We start from the raw sequence: 22,341 nt of genomic DNA, 5'->3' as shown, positions 1-22,341 counted from the left end.
AAACTATCAAATTGACTAAAATTATATGGCTACCGTCTTTTGAAACATCCAGTAAATCAAAGTCCGAAATAAACTCTTAAATCATTTCCTCCGCAGATTCCTGTGGAACTTGTTTGCCAGGGTTTGTGGTTTTAAAACATATCTTAGTACTTAGTACAAGCGGCAGCAATATACTTTCTGTATCCAGTTGGGCATTAGTCCTGCCGTCTTTATTTAGGATTGCCAGAGATTTGAGGATTATAACCTACAAGAAGGTGGGAGTTATCCCTCCACGCATACAGGATACCTATTGGCTCATTTGACTGGACTGGCCCTTTAATGGACTACTGGAGCAGATGTTAGCACTGCATGGTAATTAGGTTTAAATGTAGATGAACTTGAAAGGACTGCACAACATGCCCTCACAGTGACGATGTAACCGTCACAAAAATACATGCAGACTTAAAGTTTATATTCACGTCACTTTGGAACAAAGGGTGTAATAAATGTAAATCATGTTATTTCAAAACCGCTTATTGATTTTTAGCTTCTTACAGATATGAATGGAAACCAACTGCTGCCCTTAATGACAAACACTCGCATGGTTTGCCAAAAGGTTAGCTGTACTGTACATTTGTAGTAAAAGGGATAAAACATGGCAGTTATGGTTCTGTACGGCCGACGTCCGGCTGTTGATTAATTGTACGTTTAGTGAGATCAGCTGTTTTTCACCGACAAACAGACCGAGACTCATATAAAAAGGGAAAACCTCAAATCTTCCGAGTTTGCTCAAAAATGACTTAAATTAATAATCACTTTTCAGTTGTTTCAGTTCTTGACTTCATTCTGTTTGATCAAGACGTCAGGTGGAACAGCAACCGTCATCAGATGATGATAATAATGTGTAACATTTCATTTTCTCTCTACAGAATCTTCGGCTTCTACAAAGGGATCCTTCCTCCGATTCTGGCGGAGACACCAAAGAGAGCAGTGAAGGTGTGATAAAAGATGTGCATATTGATTCATAAAAAAACGCAAAGCTTCACTTGCAATGATGGAGGCTCCTGTTTGCCGAATGTAAACAGTCTGACCGCATTTTCTCAGACATGGTACACACATGTTGGTTTTACACATGTTAAACCCATGACCCCTCCTCCATGTCTGCCTCCTCAGCCACTCCTGTTTGTACTGGTGGCCTGCTAAAGATTGACTTGCAAGCATTTACCGAAAGCACCCTTGAGCCTCCATCTTTTCCTGTGTTTGTACGAATGCTTACACCATATAATTGGGGTGATGGTGAGGGGGGGGGGTGCAGAAAGGGGGCCTTATGCCTGGCATGGAGCTGCTCTGTAATGAGATACTGGAGACGAGGATGTGTGAACTTTATAAATAAGCACTCACACTGAGAAGATGGGGTAATCGCTCACACAGCGAACAAAGCTGGCTGATGGTGAGAAATGTCTGGAGCGAAGGATTAAAGTAAATTAAAGCTCCGATTAAAACGCCTCTGCTCTCGGTTTTTCCCCTTTGCTCAGATAAACAAATCAGTGGATGTGTCTCCTTTTCAGAGTGTCTGACGTTTCTCTTTCCACAGAGATTGTTGTCTAAGATTTACAGAACGGCTTAATTTTCACGCGCTAATTCGGTTGATACAATGTTCACCCAAGTTGCCCTTCCCTCCGGAGTGTCTTTTAAGGGAGCTGCTTGTGTGTGTGCTTATGTGGGTGTGTATTTGTGTAGCGATGTACATTTTCTGACTGCTTGTTTGTCCTGATATTCCCTCTGCAGTTTTTCACCTTTGAGCAATACAAGAAGTTGCTGACTTTGACTCCTTTGTCTCCTGGCGTGGTGAGTCTTTACACACAGAAGCACCTGAATACACTCTCCCCCGAACTGTCCCAGGAAGAGCGTTACACCCAATGTCGGAAATCTACCTTTTAGCTCACCTGGTAAAACAAAGACGAATGCCAAGAATAATTTTTCCGGCCTAATAAGTAATAAGTTAATGTACATTCTCCTGTCAATGCAGATACTTACGGTTTCATGTACTAACGCAGGAGTACACTCAGAGAATTTATGTATATGTTACATGCTTGTCTTTTTTCCTTTAAGTGTCTGTTCACCTGCTGACCCTAACCCTCGCATATTGTTTCTACTATTGCTAGCCTAAAGAAAACGTTCACTCCGTTTTGTCCGATGGTTTTGTTCGAGTTTGTGGCAAATATAAAATTGGCAAACTGGCAGCTTTACCGACGAAACAGACGAAAAACGCAGGGATTAAGTGGAGACAGCCGGGAACAACACTTCAGTTGGGTGTTAATAAGGTTATAAGGTAACTAAATGATGGTATAACTGTACAGTATAATGCTAACTAATGGTCCAACTTAAATTGATAACAAATGGATCAGACTTTGCTGTAAGATTGTAGTTGTGGTTTTCTTACTTCTTAAACATTCCAGTTTCACTTAGATTTAGGAATTAGATGTATAAAGTGTGGCATTTAAAACCATCTAATCAAGGTGATACTAATGAGCTCATATTCCTGCCTGAGGCCGAGTGTCCGTATAGCGCTTTGCTACGCGCTGCATCTTTTTTTCACAGCGCTCAGACTGTTTTGTGCTCCGCTCCAAGCGCTAGTAGTTGAAAATCTACTAAAACAACTTTTCAGAAAGGCGCTTCTCTCCCCCGGCTATAAAGACTGAACGTACACTGTATGAGAAAGGAAAGTTTGCCTGAGGAAAAGTTTTGGTTTCTACCACTTTGTGTAAGTAATTGGCAGCTTGTCAGGAGACATTTTTATTACAGAGGCATTGTTTTGTTTTGATTTTATGGGCACCTCCAAGTGTGAGAAAATGTATAGTGATTAGCATGGGCAGATGTAATCCTCCTTAAATCATTACAAGTTGATACAAATACGTTTCTGTGCTGTAGATGGCTCTATACTGTAAGCATTGGTAAAGTTCTAGATCTTTATTGCATCACATTGGATTTGTAATGACACAATGACATATGTTGTGTTAAAGGTCAAATGGAAAGGAAAATACATCCACACAATCACAGGTGTGTCTCCAGAGGTGTTAGGTGTGAGAACAATGTTGTTTCTCTTTTAGCTGCACTACAGTAATAGTAAAACCCGTTCACTGCAGTTTATAACACATGCTTTGACAGCAGCCATGTTGGACTGTATCCAACATGTAGAACTGCGAGACAACCAACATTTCGGACATGCAAGAAATCCAACTGATCCTCCAACAGCCGGATCGTTCGGACACTTCCTCGCACTGCAAGCTAAACGTCAAGTGATCCGGCCTCCAGTTGTAGGTTCAAATCTGCCGCGATCCGTACATTGTCTGCTGGATTTTAATTTTGAGGGGTTTAACATTTTAAAATGAGTAGTACCAAAGGTCAAATGAATAAGGATGTAAACACCCAAAAATACCTTTTAGAAGTTAAAAGTTTTGTCATTGTCAAGTTATTGTTTCATTTGAAATCCAAAATAATGCCAAACAAAACGGTCCTAATGACTCCTGAGTGTTAATTCTAGAGAATGGTTACACCTCAGGGCATGCATCTACATCGACCAATCTGGTTTGTGTTATATTGAGTCAGAGTTCTAAGCCAGACAGATAGATATGCGTCGCTGGGGTGCGGTCACCACACACAACCTATTCAGGTGGCAGCCAAGTGTCAGGCGTGATGGATGACCTACCTGTTACTCGACGTGGAGACCGCCCTGGCACGGCGCATATCCTCATCTTGTTTTTACAGCCAGTGGTGGAGAAATGTTTACCTGTCCCATCCATCATGCCCTCCACCTCCTTCTCTATCTCTTCATCTTCCTCTTCCTCTTCCTCAAGTGCCTCCAACCCCATTTCCCCCCAGAGGCCCTCGCGTATCAAGTACTGTAATCACATCAGATCATTAGTGCGAGTGGATTTCAGATTGGTTCTGAATGGCTCTCTCTCGTCTATTCAGCGGGGCACAGCTGAATGCCTTCACTCTGATTAATGAGGACACACACAGTAATAATACAAATAAGGAATTAGAACGTGGCTGGCTGGCTGTGTAAACATTGCGAGGCATGTCTGAGAGGATGGGTCCCGGGGCCCTGACAGCAGGATAAAGAGGCAGGAAGAGTAATGAGCTATAGACACGTTCTTGACATGTTCCCATTACGCTCCTCTGTGAGCACGCACACACGCTTACATATACACATTTACTGCCCCTCGCAGATGCATGCAGTGTTGCAACATCCACTGTTAATTACATGTCAGGGTTATACATTTTTAAATGCGTAGTATACTTGTTATCCTCTCGGTTATCAGGGAATACTTCATGGAACCTTTTTTAATGATGCATCTTAAACGCCCTGCTGCACATTCACATTCCTGTTCTGTGTCTCTCACCTTTCTCTCGCACCTGTCTGTCATCTCACATTTTGTCAAACGCTAACAAGCGCAGGTGTCTTGTGCGTCTTCATTTGTCAAACCACAACAATGACAGGCATGACGGAAATAAATGTCCATTTTAGACGAGACAAAAAGACTCGTGGAACAAGTTTCTGAAAATGCCGATTCAGCTCTTGTAGCTCGGACACGTCGACAATCTTCCTCATTGTCTGCGTCGGTTTGTCTATTCTGCTCTTTCTCAACCCAAATATTATCTGCACATTCTCCCTCCTAAATCATGTCCATCTCCCCTCCAGGCGTTGTCTGTGGCGGGGCTTGGCGCAGGCTTGACTGAAGCTGTTGTCGTCAATCCGTTTGAAGTGGTGAAAGTCAGTCTCCAGGCCAACAGAGACTCCTTCACAGAGGTTGATAGAAATAAATTACTGTAATGTGTTTCTATAGATGCCCAGTGGGTTTTTTGGTCAGCGTGTAACATGTCCTTCTCTTGAATTCACTCTCTCAAATACAGCAACCCACTTCATTCGCTCAAGCAAGGCGCATAATTAAGGCGGACGGATTCGGACTGAGGGGCCTGAATAAAGGACTAACATCGACGCTGGGACGCCATGGAGTTTTCAACATGATCTACTTTGGCTTCTACTTCAACGTCAAGGATGCTATTCCTACCAGCCCGGTAATATGCAAATCAATATCACCTTCAGTGCTGGACGAATGCAACCAGAGCCAAGTGACAGACACACCACTTCAGCTCCGTGTTTGTAACCTTGACTACATTTAATTTGTACTAACTTCAGGCTATATGATACGCACGTGTCCAAGCCACCTCGCCCTGTGGACAATTGCAAGTGTTTGACAGAATGATTAGTTAGCCTGACTGGAGGAAGCAAAAATCAGAGAGGAGCTTGTAAGATCAGCCCCTCTAATACCTCGTCTGTTTGCTCGTCATAACATCCTCAAAGTTTCAGATTACACATCCGGCAGCGCCTGATGGCCCAAACAAAAGTTAATTTTGTTTAATGGAAACGTTACCATACGCCTGTTCCACATGTACAAACCGGAGCATTAGATTAACTCCAATGAACTAATTGGAAGCAGACAACGGTACTATTTTCAAGAGAAGGTTACAGTGGCAGCCCGAGCTCTGCTATATTTTTCAACATTTTTCCAGTGACGCATGTTGTACAGAGAAAGCAAGTGGTCATCCTCTCTGAATCATAATTATGTGGCTGGATGACCCAAATAGCTCTCTTCTTAGATTGTGGCCGTCGCTTTTGGGAATGAGCCATCGGTATGTACGGTGATGAAATGATCCTGTTTCTAAGAGGCTAACTACGTCTATTGTTGAGGCAGAAAAGGATAAATATTGTGGCCTCCGTCAGCTTATCGGCTGAGCTGAAAGTGGCGTTTCTCCAAAGCCCTTTTGTCCGCAATATGAGCAATGCGCTTGCAACTCACACATGTCCATATTCAAATTAAGCTGGCCGAGCTCAGGCTTCTCTCATATCTCTCTTTTGCTAGTACAGAGGAGTCAGATAGCACACTGCCATCATTCACAAGTGAATGTGTGAGGAGATGTTTGCTTTAGGCTGTTAGGAAGTGGGTTGATGGGTGTACTTAGGCGGAGGGTATGTTACCCCCTTCCCCACATCCACTTGAAAAAAACAGAAGAAGTGGGATTAGCTGTTGATTTACCTCGGCTCTCAGGGTGTCCAGCCGCTTGAGAGAGAGGCCTGGACCAGAGAGGCTGCTGTCATTTGTAAAAATATCCCGGCCAATTAGCTGTCAGAGCTCTCTGAGTCTGGGCTTCTTTGGTACAGTAATACCCCTGTGCCGAGTCACAGCCCAATTACCCAAATTGTCCCCATATGCCTCCCCAGTCTGCCTGCATGCACCCTGTTTATAAATCCTCTGTCTTGGCTCCCCAAAGAACATGTGCTTCTGTTCAGCCAATCAGAACGCTGCACCACAGTCAGGAAGCACTAATCTGCCCCCCGCTACCATAAAATGATCAGGGCTTTCATGCCAGCTTTGCAATCATATGCACAAGCCCCCTCGTGCTCTCCCCCACTTTCGCTCACATACACATAATGTCTCACTCCATGGCACTACTTTCTCTTTATTGCCGTAAGTTTTGTATTTACTGTTTATGTTTTGTGTAACTATGTTTAACACCCGGGGCTCGCTCTTCCAGTAAAATGTTGATCCTACGTACTTTATTTAAATCCTGTATCTCCTCTTCTTTGCCAGGACCCGACCCTGGAGTTCATGAGGAAGTTTGCTATCGGCCTAGTGTCTGGGACCATCTCCTCATGCGTGAACATTCCCTTCGACGTAGCCAAGAGCCGCATCCAAGGCCCCCAGCCTGTGCCCGGAGAGATCAAGTACCGCACCTGCTTCCAGTCCATGACACTGGTGTACCGGGAGGAGGGGTACGAACAAGGGGGGGATAAGTCGGGGATCGTCTGCAAAAAAAAATTGAAACACTGTCACCGATGCATCCAAGAATTAATGAGGCACTTTGTCTTCCATGTTAGCGCTTGATAGTTGGTTATCTGCCAAAGTGGCTGTCAGAAAAGACAAATGAAGCAGCTGCAGCTACAAGTTATCCGGGTTTGATTGTGCTGTGTGAGTTTCCTGCACTGACTAAAGGGGAAGTGCATAAATAGCTTGATGCAAAGCTGCGATCCGATGAATGGAAACCAAACAGTGACGTTACATTCCGGGCCGTATTCCCCACGTGTGTGATCATACATCTCTGCAGTCTGTCAGACGTACAGTAAATGTTAACATATTTTCAAGCCTCAGAGAATGGCCGCTCTAAATGGAAGCTTCAAGGAAAAGATGTATGTTATGTTAGCAATTGCCCCAGGCGTTCCACTTTCCCCCATGCAGCTCCACTAGACAAGGGCCAGCGAGATGTTTGTAGTTAGTGGACGCAGGAGCCTCGGGGGCTGCTGCAGGACCGGCACTGAAACGCTGTCGTCGCAGGGGTGCATGGAGGGTGCCCCCTCCGCCACATCCAGTCCCCTGCTCTAACACAACACAGTCCCAGCTAATTAGTGGTCCCTATGGGAGACGTCGTTAAGCAGACCCTAACGAGCCGCGCGGCGCTCCACAGGTCAATCTAATCAGACAGAGGGCCAGGGAGGAAGTGGGTCGAGCCTTATTAACGCCATCAGTGGCGGGGGCAGGGAGCGGGACAGGGAGCACGAGGCGGAGGCAGGCAGCCACTGATCACCTTGAATGCATTAAGGGGCAGGTACTCGCCACCGCTGGCCGTTAGACCCCAACTATGTACCTGACGGGGTGAGAGACAGGCAGACATACATACAGGCAGACAGACAGACAGGCAGGCAGACAGGCAGGCAGACAGACAGACAGACAGACAGACAGACAGGCAGGCAAGAACTCGCCGCCACACTATACACACATGCAAGAACTCTCACTGAAGTCATACAGGGATAAATAGTCTTCTCTTGACTGGATTTAGACATTTAACTGATATTTTGTATTTGCACGTTATTAACATCCTATTTTCTCTCCGCAGGTACTTGGCTCTATACAAGGGGCTGGTGCCCAAGATAATGAGGCTTGGACCAGGTAACAATAAAAAGCTCTTTTTACCAAAGCTGTCATATAATCACAAGCTGCCTGTTACAGCAGAGCTCAGTTTGAATCAGACATATTAGATTGTCATTTTAAGCAATCTGTAATCTATATTTTCTAACTCGAATTATAAAAATAGACAGTATTTCCTAAAATTCATCTTGCGTGAGTGCACGTATTTATTCTTAAGATTGTGTACCGTGTATTCAATAACACACATTCAGTAAAATCCTCGTTAACGTTGGTTCTTCTGGTATCTGAGCTACAGCCGCTGCCTACCTCACTAGTCTTTCCTCATTTACCCATCCATGTCACATTTATCTGTAATATTCCCGTTTGTTTACCAAAAAGCCCACACATTAAAACTGCTACTGGTGGTGTAGCGCACGCTGTTTATTCACTCGGGTTGATTGACTGCGGCTCTCTCTTCTGTTACAGGTGGAGCAGTGATGCTGCTGGTCTATGAATACGTGTCTGGATGGCTACAGAACAACTGGTAACAAAGGAAATACAAAGAACACCCGAGAGACTGCCTTATGGATTGTACCTCATTGCCCATAACCCTAACGTCAGACCAAATTAGATGTTTAGTTAAATACACAATACACAACCAAATCAACATTACAATACATCTCACCATGGCGCCGCTTTGTAAGGAAAAACTACATCGTAGTTACTTTCCCAAGAATTAAAGGACTACATTACAGATTTCTCCTCTCACTGGTTTGAAGTGGGTGGTGCTCAGTTGGGAAAAGGTTGTGACGTTGTTTGCTTACGTTGCCGGTACTGTCTGAGCAAACTACACCCACACAGTCCTCCAAGCAAATGTGAAGAGTTCAACTCTACAATATTAACTAAGAATGTTTGTTTCTCTCATGAAGTAGCTTATCTAGTCACATACTTACTGTCATAGTGCGAAATACTTGAAACCAAGTGTTCAGAGGCTTTAATTGTCCGTTTCAAATGAAATAAAACACCAAAAATGGATTGAAGGCATATTTACCAAAGGTCCTAAGAAGTTCACAAACTAGCTCTACACCCATTAGACTATAGATCATCATTTTACAGATGCACATCACCCATGTCATCATCATTCACATCTAAATACAATGTGCTTATATTATATGCAGCGTTTGAAGTCAACTACGCACCGGCCGCAGCGGAGATTAGTCTCTACGCACACTTCTTTATACACAACCGTGTATGCTTGATCCCAAATATAAACTGTGATCATAGCACTGAGCCTTACTCTATATTCAAACAAACCAAACAATAGTGCCGGATAATTCTTCATAATAATTATTGTTTAGAAGAATTTCCTATACGCTTATATTGTTGAGGCCTATTGCAGAACCTTTTTAATGAACGTCTTTTTCAATGAATGATATTTTTATATCATTAATCTATTAGTGGAAAATAAATTGTGTTAATTTGACTTTTATCCTGATGTAGAATATCAACATTTGTGAAGTAACTTACAAATAAAACAATACAATTAAACTTCTCACTTGGTTTGTGTGTGTGTGTGTGTGTGTGTGTGTGTGTGTGTGTGTGTGTGAGAGAGAGAGAGAGAGAGAGTTAAGCCCTTGTGTGTACTGTAAATTTGTTCCGTGTTTGTCTCTCACTGGGTGTGTGTGTGTGTGTGTTAGCTTGGCGTTGATACAAGCGTATCACTTTCCCTCACTTTACCACTTCTCCACCCTCCTCCTCCCCCCCCCCCATCAGAGCACTTAGTTGTTTGAGAACCTGTCAGCTGAAGAAGTTGTATTAACCCGCCGAGTGTCAGTCTTTTCTCTCTCTCTCTCTCGGTGGCGGGGGAGTCAGTTCCCTGAGCATAGCTTTAGTGCAAGCTAAAACAACAAGCTCAAGAAATGCAAATGTGACTGCAGGAATGGGGGGTGTGTGTGTGTGAGGGGAGGGGGGGGGGGGGGCACTGCACACATTCTCTCCCTGTGCCAGTTTATCTCTTACACAAATATGCAGACACATGCAAACACACACACACCTGTTGCACAGCCTTCGGGGTAGGCTAGTGTCTGCTCGGGAAGAGGCTCATCTTAACCTCATCTGGTAGTAGCTTAAACTGAGCCACGTTGGCATTTGACGGTCATCATTAATGTGGGAGTCTCTCGCTGCCAGAATGGAACGGCTCCTGGTTTCTTTCCCAGGGGCCCGTGGTGATAGACTAACAACTGCGGCTTGCAGACTGATGGAATTGTTAGCGCTTAACCTGTCCTTTCTGTAATAAAGTGCTGAACGTGTATGTTTGGTTCAGACTTGACAGCTTGCGACATGTGCGGCGTGTATTGCTGGTAGCTAAGCAACAGAGCCACCCTTCACCTGAATTCCCTTGCACACCACGCCGACCATAAATCTTGTGTAGCGTAGTCCCCCTTCGCCTCTTTTTCCTTTACACCCTTTCCCATGTATGTTCCTCGTCTTCACCGGTAACATTTCAATTCAGTGGCTCCACTTTGACAAGCCTGCAATTTGGACATGGCCGTACCTGTCTTCCCCCGTGTGTTTAATGATTAATATAAATTAAAGTGTCCAGGATAACATGTGAAAAGCAGTGATTCGTGTCAGTGTGATTGGACACGGTAGCCGCCCGCATACATACCGTAGACACAGAACCAGACGCGTGGTGATTTTCCGAGGCGAGTTTTTTCTTTTATACGAGGTTTTACTCACCTGTGTGCCCAACGTTGCTGTTTTAAGACATTAAGAAAACACTCTGGCTGTTGTCAGCTTCTTTTAGAAATGTTCATGGAGCAGGAACACGCATGAAGCCCTGTATGCGCCCGGCACTCTGCTCTGTGTTACTCTGCAAATGGCTGTCTTGTTTCTGATTGCATGTGGAGAAGTAAAGATAACCATATGACACTGAAGTCAGACTCAACATCATTAATTATAAACACGTGTCTGACCCTATTTTGTTTTTTAAAACCACACCTTTTAGACCCTGGCCTCCATAAAGCTGACCAACATTAGACGACAAGAGCAGCGATTATTAGACTTTCGAGAAGCTTTTCCTGCCGTCTAGAAAACACACTGTTCCTATTTTTTTTTTTTTTTTTAAACACTGGTGTCAATTAAGACGACCACATTTTAATTTTGTTGCATGAGTCAGAGGAGACTAACAAGACTGCTCAATTCATGTTGCTTAGTTGAAAGGAAAAGTTGTTTGGCCTTGTTGTGTGTAGGCTGAAAGAAAAAAAAGAGCACGTAACGACTTTTTCATGCCACTCAGAGAGTTAACCATCATTTACTGTACGTGATGGATGGTGGATGGTAATGGGGTGGCCGTGAGGGCTGGCTGGTACAGCGAGTGTATGATCATCACGTCCCTGTGATGTGGTTCACATACGGTCAAAGAAACACTAGGATCCCTGAGCAACGGTCCGTGACCACTGGATGCGGGGAAGAGTGCTTTCCAAGTCAAATCAGCTCCTGCACAGGGAGGATTGTTGACACTATCACATGCAGGGACTGTTTACGCTGTGAGGAATGGGGGCCATAACTAAAGCAACCACACCTCTTCAGCAGGTAATGTTCTTTTAAAGAGCAGGTGAGCAACATTATCAAGATATTAATCTAAAACTTCAAGCCCAGTTTGTTTAAATCTCTAGTTTCCACTGCAGGGCTAGACAGGGCTTGCCAGACACACTCATAATTTATTACACTACACTCTCTCGCCCCCCCCTTCAAAACTTCCAGAAAGTATTTTTGCATCATCTTGCAAACATGTCATTTGTCCACCGTGTGCCGTGTGCTTCTCTTTTGTAATGAACACGTTGAGCCGGCCCTGGCGAGCCCTGTTTCTGTGGCTGCTGTAGGTTCGTGTTTGGGCAACATGTCTGATGACCTTGGAGACCGCAGGCCAATGAGCCTATTTGTGGCTCTGAATGCACATGGACTCCACCTCACCCCGGGAGTCTCGCACATCTCAAAGTTTAATGCATCAGTGATGTTGTAATATACAGTTTTTTGCACACGCCTAAATCCAACTGAAGAAACCTAAAATTACAATGCATGACTACACTAGACCTTTGCTATTATTTACAAAGGATCATAAAGGATATTTACCATTTCTTTACATTTTAAAGATAAAACAGTGATATTAGAAAATATCACATCTCTATAAATTACTGCATATTTTTAGAACTTCATTTTCAACATAAAATAGTGTGCTTTATTATATTTATATATATCAAATATAATATTTAGAATATATTATATGTATATATATTATATATTATAGATATATATATATATATATAGATATATATATAGTACATATATATTATATATAATATATATAATATATATATATATATATTAGTAGATATATAATATATATATTATATAGATTATATATATATATTAATATATATATATAATATATATATATATATATAATATATATATTAATAGTATATTATATACTATATATATATTATATATTATATATATATATATTATATATATTTATATATTATATATATTATATATATAATATATATATTATATATAATATATATATATTATATATATAATATATTATATTATATATTTATATTTATTATCATTATATATATCTCTATCTCCTGTCTCCTATCTCTCTTTCTATATCTATATATCTATCTAGTATAAATGATATAAGTACATAATTACATTAAACCATGTATTCCTGCGGCATTGAGCAAATATCCAGGCATAACTTTAGGAATATAGAAAGGGCCATATTAAGTGTAATGAGGTGGTTATTTTAATGACTTAAACAATTTCTTTATGTGGTGACAAACCCTGTGTGTGCTCAAAGCATTTCTGATGAACTTTCCCAGTGAGCTGTGAAGCTTGGTAATAGAAAATGAAGGCTTTGTTTGAGCGTGCACATATATGTTTTATGAAAAGCAGTTTCCTGCTCATGTAAAACAGACCAGCAGGCGACAATATCCTGGATTTACCTAAAGTAAGCTACACTGACGGAGAGAGAGAGGGGGAGGATAAATATTTTATACGTCTTCTGTTCTCAGAATAAAAACTGTCGAGGCAAACTCCATGAAGACCAATAACAGCCAAACAATTTAATAAGATACATTCAATTTCATTGTGCAACATTTGTCAATTGTTAATGCTCTAAACTCCAACATAAGACCAATGCCAATTTTGTCTATACGTGCGTGGAGATCCTCGTTCTGTCTGTAAGGCCAATTGCACTTCATTCAACGTACCTTAATCTAATAAATAAACTTCTCTGGAGCTCTTGCATAGGCTACATTTTTTTTTTTTTTAGAGAAGTGGGAAAACATTGCTCCATAAGACACTTACTTTTATCAAAACATAACACAAAAAAGTATACAAACAAAACATTTAAAAAACAATAGCTATTATTATGAAGCACCCTGAAACACTAATGCAAAGTTTCCCCCTCTTCTTTGATTGCTTACTCATGAAGTTATACATTACCCCATTTTGCCCAAAGACATTTGCAGAAGTGTGCAGTAAAGAATCTGAGAGGAATTGTGTTGATGGATGGAGTAGCAGTCATACGTCAGTCCTTCAGGTACACCTGTCTGTCCTGCAAGTTCTCTCGGACAACAAGTCTGTAGTAAAAAAAAAATGACTTTATTCCTCGTGTGTCTTTGGTCTGACTGTGTGTCGCAGGGAGGAGGACGGGGCACCAATATGGGTCCTGGGGCCGAAGTCCTTCATAGAAAGGAGGCAGTGGGAATGAAATTAAGCCACAGGGGACAGACTTGGTGTCTCCTGTCCTCGCCGTCTCTCACTCCCTCCCCCTCTCTCTCCCATCAGCCCGACTTCACAGCGCCGAGGCGGTGACTGGGTGGATGGTGTCACGGTTAGCTGTGATGCTCCTGAAGGTCAGAGGGCTGGCGATGTCACAGTTGTGGTGAGATGGCGCACTGCCACTGCCCGGCTGCCATGTGGGACCGGTCACATAGGCCGACGTGGTGGCGTTGTACCCCATGTAGGGTGACACTTGGGTGGTGGGAGGGTGGTAGGGAGGGATGCTGGGTGCTGTGACATAGCTGTTCACTGTGGGCAAGCCATTCAGCGTCTGGGGGGACAGAAGGGAGAGAAAAGTCAGCGTTAGATGTCTGAAAGGTCACCGGTGGCCCCCTGCTCGGTGTACAACATCACGGTTTGTGATTTCCATTCTGTGGTTTTCCACATAATTGGGAAAAAGGAAATTATTTGAAAGCAGTCATTTGACTCGAGGATTGAGAAGCAAGACTAAAACATTTCAGCTACATCATTTGGAGACCACCCATCCCAGGAAGAGACACACGAACAGCTGAGTTGTAATTGAAAGAAGCTGACGCGAGCTGTAGAAGAAAGTGAAAGGAATAGTGATCGAATTATAAACAGCACAAACCTAAAATTCAAACTTCACAGCCACCACATAAAAAAACCCATTTTCCCAATTTTGATGAAAGTATGAATGATCAATTATGTGCTCTCCTGCCCCTGGAACATATTAAACAGGGATAAAAACCATACATGCATGAGTGCCCTTCTGTCTGTGGGACTTGTTTTCTACCTAAAAGTGGACGTTTACTCCGGCGGCGTTGATATACCACGTCAGACGATGGGAGACAGGGTGGTTGGGGGTTGGGGGGGGGGGGGGGGGGGGGGTGCCACAAAACAGATGTCATGAGAGATTGAGAGTGAAAGGGCAGGAAGAAGGGAAATATGATAGAGAACGAGGCGAGCGCAGGGTTTTGGAGCATGAATGGGTTTTGCTTTTCTGGCACAGCGACAGGACTTAACTTGAGGAATCCACCAAAGCATTTCAACAGGGAGGCCGAAGTTCTGTTCCTGGGTGGTCTGCGACTACTGAGAATTATTTCTAAAAATTCAGGGTTTTTTTCTGTTTTGTTTACTTATTTTTCATTGACTGCCAGAGTCACTGGCTATTTCTTAAAATTAGATTTGAAAAATGATACTCTAAGCTGACATTTGTGGTGATTTATAAGCATGACTATAGAGAGAAAGCTAGTTTTGTGTACGCGCGCGCCTGTGGGTGACTGTGGGTGACTGTGGGTGACTGTAGTTGTGTGTCTTCACTTGGCTCTAACCAGACTGTAGCTTGTTTCACACACACACACACACACACACACACACACACACACAGGCTTTGAGCCGTGTTTTAAACTGATGTGTTTCATTTAAATTATTGCAAAAATGTTTCATTAGACTAAAGAATATCCCATCTTTCACTTATGAAAAGCATGATATATAAACACACAGTACATACTATACAAATACATGCAAAATAACACCAGTATAATGTAATCCACTACAAGAACACTGCAGCCCCACAAACCACCACAGAGTTGAATCAACACCTGCTGACACCAAGTCAACAAAATTAAAAAGTTTACAAAGGGTGTGTTTACGGCTCCTGTATCAGATTGCATTATGTGTTTAGGTGTACCTGTTATAAAGGAATATAATTATAAATCCTTAAAACTAGATTGCATATATATTAGAATTGTGTTTTATATATATATATATATATATATATATATATATATATATATATATATATATTATCCTACCTAACTACTTGTATATTGCATTTAAATATTTTAAAGAAATTAGGTTTGGTTAATCTGTTTAGTCAAAATATGTCATTAATAGTAATAATACACGTGTTTTATTTCCTTTTTGAGTTATAATTATTAACAAGTAAAAGCAGAATTGAATAATGAATAAAAGAATTGACGCCATTCATCCAAATAATTACCTCCAACTCAAACGGATTAACTTTGTCACGCTGGGATCTTAGTGTTTATATTTAAAATAAATCGTCATTCACGACTATTTAAAAGTGTGTGTATCCGGCTCCAACACACAATAATTAGATATTTTACACACGGACATGTTAAGAAAAGTAAGTTTTACTGAATGATTCAATCGAAACATGAACGGAATCAGATCCGAGCTGCCGCGCGCACTGAGCTCGTGACTTAACCTTAAATCTATTGTAATGATGATCTTCTTCCAGAGCAAAACCCAAAGCGTCCCCAAGGGTGCATCTGCCCTGCGCACAGCGCCTATAGGCCACATGTTACTGCAGCCCTCTGGCCTCATACAGGAGTCAGTGGATGTGATTTAGGCCGACCCATGGTGTGTTCAGGGTCCCATTTGAATTAACTTTTGCACTGACTGTCAACATTAAGGAGAAAATAAGAATGAGGCCTGTAGCTGTAAGGAAAATGTGGAAAAACGTGACCCTTTGTTTTGGACATTTGCAGGAAATGAATAAAAGTGTTGAGCACGCTCTACGCATGACATGTCTCTTACTCTCCCAAACACAGATCTCTTTAACATTAGAGCTGCAGTAGCTGTCTGTACAAAGGCACGTTTAATCCTCCAGTCTTATGGTGGAACACTACTTGCTTCACCATACTTTGTTTTTCATGCAATAAACTGTAATTTATAGAGTTGTTATTTTCTGCATTTAATGGCACACTTCTGTTTTTGTACAGTTTGCTCAGACATTCGCTTTGTGCTGTGACTTCTGCTAATATCACAGCATCGGCGCACTTTTCTGCGTAACGAGCATGAAAAGTTAAGAAAAAAGTATGCGGCATGCAATTGTTTTTGTGTTTATTTTGGGTTTGTAACGAGACTCGCACGCCCTGTCAAAATAAGAGAAAAACAGGGGTGCATGCGCGTGCAAACATGGGGTCATCATACCCATTCATTTGTTACCTACTCTAGAAAAAACAAAAATAAAAGCCTATGAAAAGATCTTTACTAAAATATTAAATGATTTTACTGGTGAAATCACTTTGGTGCAAATGAGAATTCACCAAACCAGCTACTTAAATATGTTTTTGATAGAAAATGATGGACAAAAAAACTCTTTATGATTTATGCACGATTATAAAAGTATTTATAGGCCTATGTATTAGACGTATTTATTTATTTAATGTGTAAATTCGGTGCATTAATCCCAATCCTGCTTTATATTTGATTATTACCTCACGTGTATTTATCGACTTTAATAAATCGGTGCAAAAATATTAATTAATGTTCTCAAAGTAAAGGCCTACACGACAATTATTAAAATATTAGCGAATGAATTTATTCGCAATAAACCTCAGTAGGACGAATCTTGCACCGGTTACTGTTCCTTCTATGCATTTCAATGTCTTGGCTCAAACCCTGCATGGGTTTTAACACTGAAACCATCCCATTAAAATACTGTAGGCCTATGTTAGAATAATTTACCATGAAACCAAAAAAGACTAATAGTTTTCTGAATCTTTACTTTTTTTTTTTACGAGTCCAACTCATTTCTGAGTGTTAAGCACGCGACAATTAATGTTTAAAACCCAACATGTCAAGCTGGAAAACAAGAATCATGACAATCACTAGACTATCCAAATCTCTTTAACCTACTAAATATTAAATGTGTCACACTCGGATGGTTCATAAAAGCATTGACCATGCAGCAGCAAGTGCAAAAATAATATGATATTATCAAAAGCACCATTACCAGCCAGCCAAGAGAAGGAGCGCGTTAAAGACACATAGATGTGTATATAATAATTAAAATATTATAGAATACTCAAGAGTTCAGGTAGATTAAATGCTAGAAGTGTAGATACTATTGTTGCATTTTAGATAACAAAAAAGGAGGTGTCCATTTTTAATTTTATTTTTTTACCTGTGTGTGTGTGTGTTTTGCTTCAGATTCTAAATGCGGTTTATCCATGTCATTTCACTAGTGGAGAGCTTGCTGATTATAGCGCTCCATTCTTCTAGTTTGGCGCTGGAAAAGGATGGACTGTCACTAACTAGGGGGCAAAAAGAAAAAGAGAGGAAGATGAGATTGTAAAATGAAGATTGTAAGATTAGGAAAAGACCCGCACAGGCCGCTGCCTCTCGTGCATCCATCAGGCGCAGGTCAGCCAGGTTGCTTAACGCCATAAACTTTGTGACAGTTTGCACTAAAGCACGAGAATTGTAATTTTACGCACACATATCTCATATATGCTGTGGAGCTTCGTGCGTGTCATTTTTTTTATAAAACGTTTCTGTTGATCAGTTAAACTTAAAAAAAAAAAACCTGCTTTAATATAATAAAAGATTTGCATAATGTGATATTGTCACTTAATGTAACTCTGCAATTGAGATGGAATCTTCTTAAAATACAAGTTTGACATATTTTATCTTGTTTCAACCATTAATCAATAAACTTGATCAGGCTTCAGCTTTTACTAAGAACATTGAACTTTGAGGGGAAAAGTGAAATTATCTGTAGCGCATATTTTCACTTGCCTTAAAGTAAATTGACTGAGTGGAACTAAATGTTTTAGTTCCCCCTTAACATCAGATTGAGGCCCAGTCGAAGATGGGCAGAGAAGTGAGACGATGGAGGGTCAGGGACATTGCAGCCCACCAAAGCGTCTTCCTGTCGGGGGGGGACAAATTAGATTTACTTTCACCGTCTCTGTGCGTAATGGATATTATATTATACACAGTCCGCAACGTGTGCACTGTGAAACGCAAGCCCACCAAAGTTATAACTCGATAAAGAGCTTCTTCTTCTTTTCTTTTTTTAAATAGTGTGAGTAAATATTTTTGAAGTTTGTAACTGAAGTCTCACAGCAATTTAGTGTGTGCAGTTTGTGTGTTTTAAATCATGTGTGCGCCTGCGTGCGCGTAAATATTAGCTCAAGTAAAATCAATACGTTTATGATTATTAATATTGCACATATTGTCTTGATTTTAACTATTTGGCCTAGCTGCTATTTCCCATAAATTCCAAATGTATTATTCTTTTTTGTTTCTAATGATCTGACTGGTCACTCTCACCTCACCAAACGTACTGTAAAACGTTGCATTCAAAACCCTGCCACAAACATCTGCTAATCATTTGGAAATGCACAAATTGTTTTTAAAAAGGCAGCCCCTCAAAACACATTCCTCCCCTTGAGATTTCCCGTGGATATCTGCCTTACATTTGTCTTGTTTAGATTGCCCGAGTTAGGTTTTCGCATAGCGGTGGAAATGGAGAGGAGCCGGGGAGTGTTTCTGTGCATGGTAGCCATGAATCCTGACAGCACGACTGCTTGCAATGGACTGACAGCACTCCCCTTCCTGCCACTGGAAAACAAGCTCTCCGAAAATCCCTTTCACAACACCGAGCCGACCATTAACACTGATTTACGCCGGATCCTGTTTCACTGTTTCCAAAACAGTTGTGGTCTTGTTGAGTGCAAGCCAAAGCTATCCGGGCCTACCTGCATGTGACACGCATACAACACAACACAACACATGCAGCAGAACAAAACGCATCTTAAATGTGCTGCTGGCTGCCTCCTTTGAGCCTGAATGCGCAACCCCTACACAAAATGTCTGGCTCCAAGTCATCGCAAACATTCAGAACACCTCATTTTGATGCCCTTCATCTCACTGCCTTTCCCTCCGCTGTCCCTCTAATATTCCACATCCGCCTCTTAATTATTACTGCAAGCCGAAGCATCTGTTTCTGGACTAACCTGCCTCCCTTTCAAATCAATATCAGCCGGCAGGTCAAATGGCATTGAATCTCTCTCTCCCTCCATAGAGGCCTGTGAGTTTATAACGTCCAAATTGTTACTTTTGGAGGCCTATAAAACAATTATAGTTACTCAAAGTGGAAAAAAATAACAAACGCACGCATTCACACCCTTTGCGAGCAAAAGCCTCTTCAACAAAGCTGTTTAAATGTAGTGCAATAAACAAATGCAACTGCCCTCCGTGCACCCATGCTTACTTTGTTGCTCTGTAATAGACCGTATCCCCAGAATATCTGTTACAGAGTGCGAGGAAGGCCATATCCTGTGCATGGCCATGTGTCCGGGAAGGGTGGGCATGCCAGGGGGAGTGGGTACTTTGGATGTCGGGTATGAGTATAAGTGGTTGTAGGGTATCGTTGGTTGTGGCGGTGGGTGATGCCCCTGCTTGCCTGACTCGTACTGGCTCTGCTGGGACAGATTCCCGATCTTGTTGCGGAGGATCCGACTGATGGAGCTGACTGACGGCAGATTGAATTTGTCGCAAACGCCGTCGGCGAGTAGCCTGTCCCGGATCTCCCAGGCAAAAATCCCCGGGTCTCTCTGCTTGTATGTCCGTATGTGCTTAACCACGGTGGGTGTGGTGACCCGCGGCTTGCTGCCTCCAATGGCCCCCGGGAGGATGGAGCCGGTCTCGTTGTAGCGGGCCAGGATCTTGCTGACGCAGCCGTGGGACACGCGCAGTTGCCTGCTGATGTCACAGGGTCGTATCCCGAGCTGGGCCAGCTCCACTATCCTGAGCCGGATCGCGTTGGGGAGCGGCCTGCCGTTCACGAAAACACCGCCGAGTTGGTTCACCTCACCGAAGGCTGGCTCTGGTGTCAGAAACAAACACACAGACGGGCAGAACAATGAGACAGCGGTTAGGTAACTGAGCCATGGCCCACCACAGACTGCTTTAACCCGGGTTAAAACACACAGTACAAACGCCTGATATTTCTTACCAAACACACAATTGTGTAAAATCAAATATGGAAAATATGTTAAGTGTTAAACTGGGTTTTTAATCTACTTATTCTGCATGTTAGTCATTTATAAGAGTGTCTTAATAGTTCATTAGAAAAAATCCAAACTAAGTGTTTTCACCAAAAAGTTTCAACTCTAAAATATAAATGTATTACTTTGACTTATGTGTAATGTTTTGGGGAAAACTACCAACCAATAGCTGACAGTTGTCGTGCTCACAGGCTAAACTTTCCACGGATGTCAGATCTGTGTGTCTGACACATGTCATAATTCAGCCTGCTGGTGTCTCTGCATTAACAACTTCACTGACCCGCCAAAACATCTCACACAGACGCTATCTTGATATATTTGTCCACCTTGCCGTTGGACCGTTCGCTTCATCCCTTACAGGAGAAGAAAAAAAAAAACCCGATCCAACATTGAACTCACCCATCGTGTTAAAACCGCAAAGGAAGAACACGGCGTCCGGGTTGTGCCTCCTGCGTGGATCCTGCTCCTCGTCCAGCGTGTCCACTGTCCAAAACCGCGTCCAAGAAAATCTTCTTGCGCGATAAGGAACAAGGGGGACAAAATGCTCGATCTGTTTCCTGACGGCGCTGGAGACAGGCTTACATTTCAATCTGTTGAAATTAGGAGGCTGGACTTCCAGCGCTTCTCCGCCGCTGATTGGCTCCGCGCTCCATTAGATTTTTGGGATTGCGCAGAGCTGCGTTGCTATTGGTCCAAAGGTTTGACATGACAAGTCCACAGAGATCCCCCCAGTCCTCCTCCTCGTCCGGCTCGCTCCCATCGGAAAGCAAAACTGGGGATATACCACCATGAATGCGTTTGTTATTGACACAGATATGGTGAGTATAAAGCAATATCAAGATTTTGGATCAGATCTTTTCGACAGTGAAGTGGCGCTAAATAAAAATATGCATAAAAAGTTCCAGTGTGTGACAATCACAAGGAACCTGAAAACAATATTAATATTTATTATACTCAGGTTTGTGGAATTAAAACCCCGTGTAAGGTATCTTTCATTTTACATGTTTGTTTTGTTTTTATTTAAATAAAATGCAACCTTTTAAACACAAAGAAAGTTAAAGCAGGCCTACTATTATGAAATTAAAAAGGTGGATAACCTGCATTTTGGGGGGCTTTCACGCTCTACTACAACTCCCTTTTAAAATGGCATCATTAAGGAAATGAGAAGAATTGAATGATTGGGTTTGATGTTGGTAAATTTGATCTCAGAGCGCTCGAGGATTATTATAATTGTTGCTCATTTGTCTCCCAGTTTTTCAGTTCTCACATTTACGCATCAACACAGACTTCTCCACACGCCAGAAACAAATCCTTCACGGTGGTGATATCTTTTTCTGAAAATGAGGCGGTCATGTTTTTAACCTTTTGGGAAAGAATCTGTCTGGTCATGCTTTTTGAAAATAAATGACAGACGCCATATTTATCTCTTGTGCCAATTTTAAATTAGGCCTAAATATTATGTGATTTATTTAGTCGCGTGAGAAACGAACATTACACTTTAACATGTTTTAACTCAATAGTTTCCTCAATTCCTTTCAGGACTGTAAATCCATTTGATCTGTATTAACCCTTTGCATCGGACAGACCAAATTTGAGCTTTTTTTGCCAACTATACACCGCAAGCGTTAAGCCACACAGAGCTCTTCTATGATATAGAAATTATCTTTTATGTCTTAACCTTTACATAATTACCCTTCAGGCTAAAAGTATGAGGACCAATATCTCCTAAAGGGATTATTTCTAACTTTACTGCC

At 41.9% G+C, this 22,341-nt stretch overlaps 2 protein-coding genes across 3 annotated transcripts in view; one reads left to right on the top strand and one right to left on the bottom strand.

Annotated features, from left to right (window-relative positions):
* slc25a21 (solute carrier family 25 member 21) overlaps window positions 1-9,494 on the top strand; it is an 88,576-nt gene extending 79,082 nt beyond the window's left edge. For both annotated transcript variants that reach the window (XM_029459940.1, XM_029459941.1), the window contains 7 exons: window positions 909-975; window positions 1,768-1,827; window positions 4,685-4,792; window positions 4,897-5,061; window positions 6,636-6,817; window positions 7,936-7,988; window positions 8,433-9,494. In XM_029459940.1, coding sequence (XP_029315800.1) covers window positions 909-975; window positions 1,768-1,827; window positions 4,685-4,792; window positions 4,897-5,061; window positions 6,636-6,817; window positions 7,936-7,988; window positions 8,433-8,494 — 697 coding nt within the window. In that variant the 3' untranslated portion in view covers window positions 8,495-9,494. The remainder of the gene's footprint in view (window positions 1-908; window positions 976-1,767; window positions 1,828-4,684; window positions 4,793-4,896; window positions 5,062-6,635; window positions 6,818-7,935; window positions 7,989-8,432) is intronic.
* Window positions 9,495-12,874: 3,380 nt separating this feature from the next.
* Window positions 12,875-21,064, bottom strand: pax9 (paired box 9). Its single transcript, XM_029460762.1, is given in 5 exon segments — window positions 12,875-14,073; window positions 17,698-17,753; window positions 17,756-17,827; window positions 19,792-20,406; window positions 20,987-21,064. Coding segments are annotated over 5 exon segments (1,005 nt in total). The 5' UTR covers window positions 20,991-21,064; the 3' UTR covers window positions 12,875-13,815.
* Between the last annotated feature and the right edge of the window lie 1,277 nt (window positions 21,065-22,341).

The sequence above is a fragment of the Cottoperca gobio genome, chromosome 22 (genome assembly GCF_900634415.1).
Source record: "Cottoperca gobio chromosome 22, fCotGob3.1, whole genome shotgun sequence".
In the NCBI taxonomy this organism is placed as follows: Eukaryota; Metazoa; Chordata; class Actinopteri; order Perciformes; family Bovichtidae; genus Cottoperca; species Cottoperca gobio.
The sequence above is the reverse complement of the archived record's forward strand: the minus strand, read 5'-3'. Positions and strand labels throughout refer to the sequence as shown.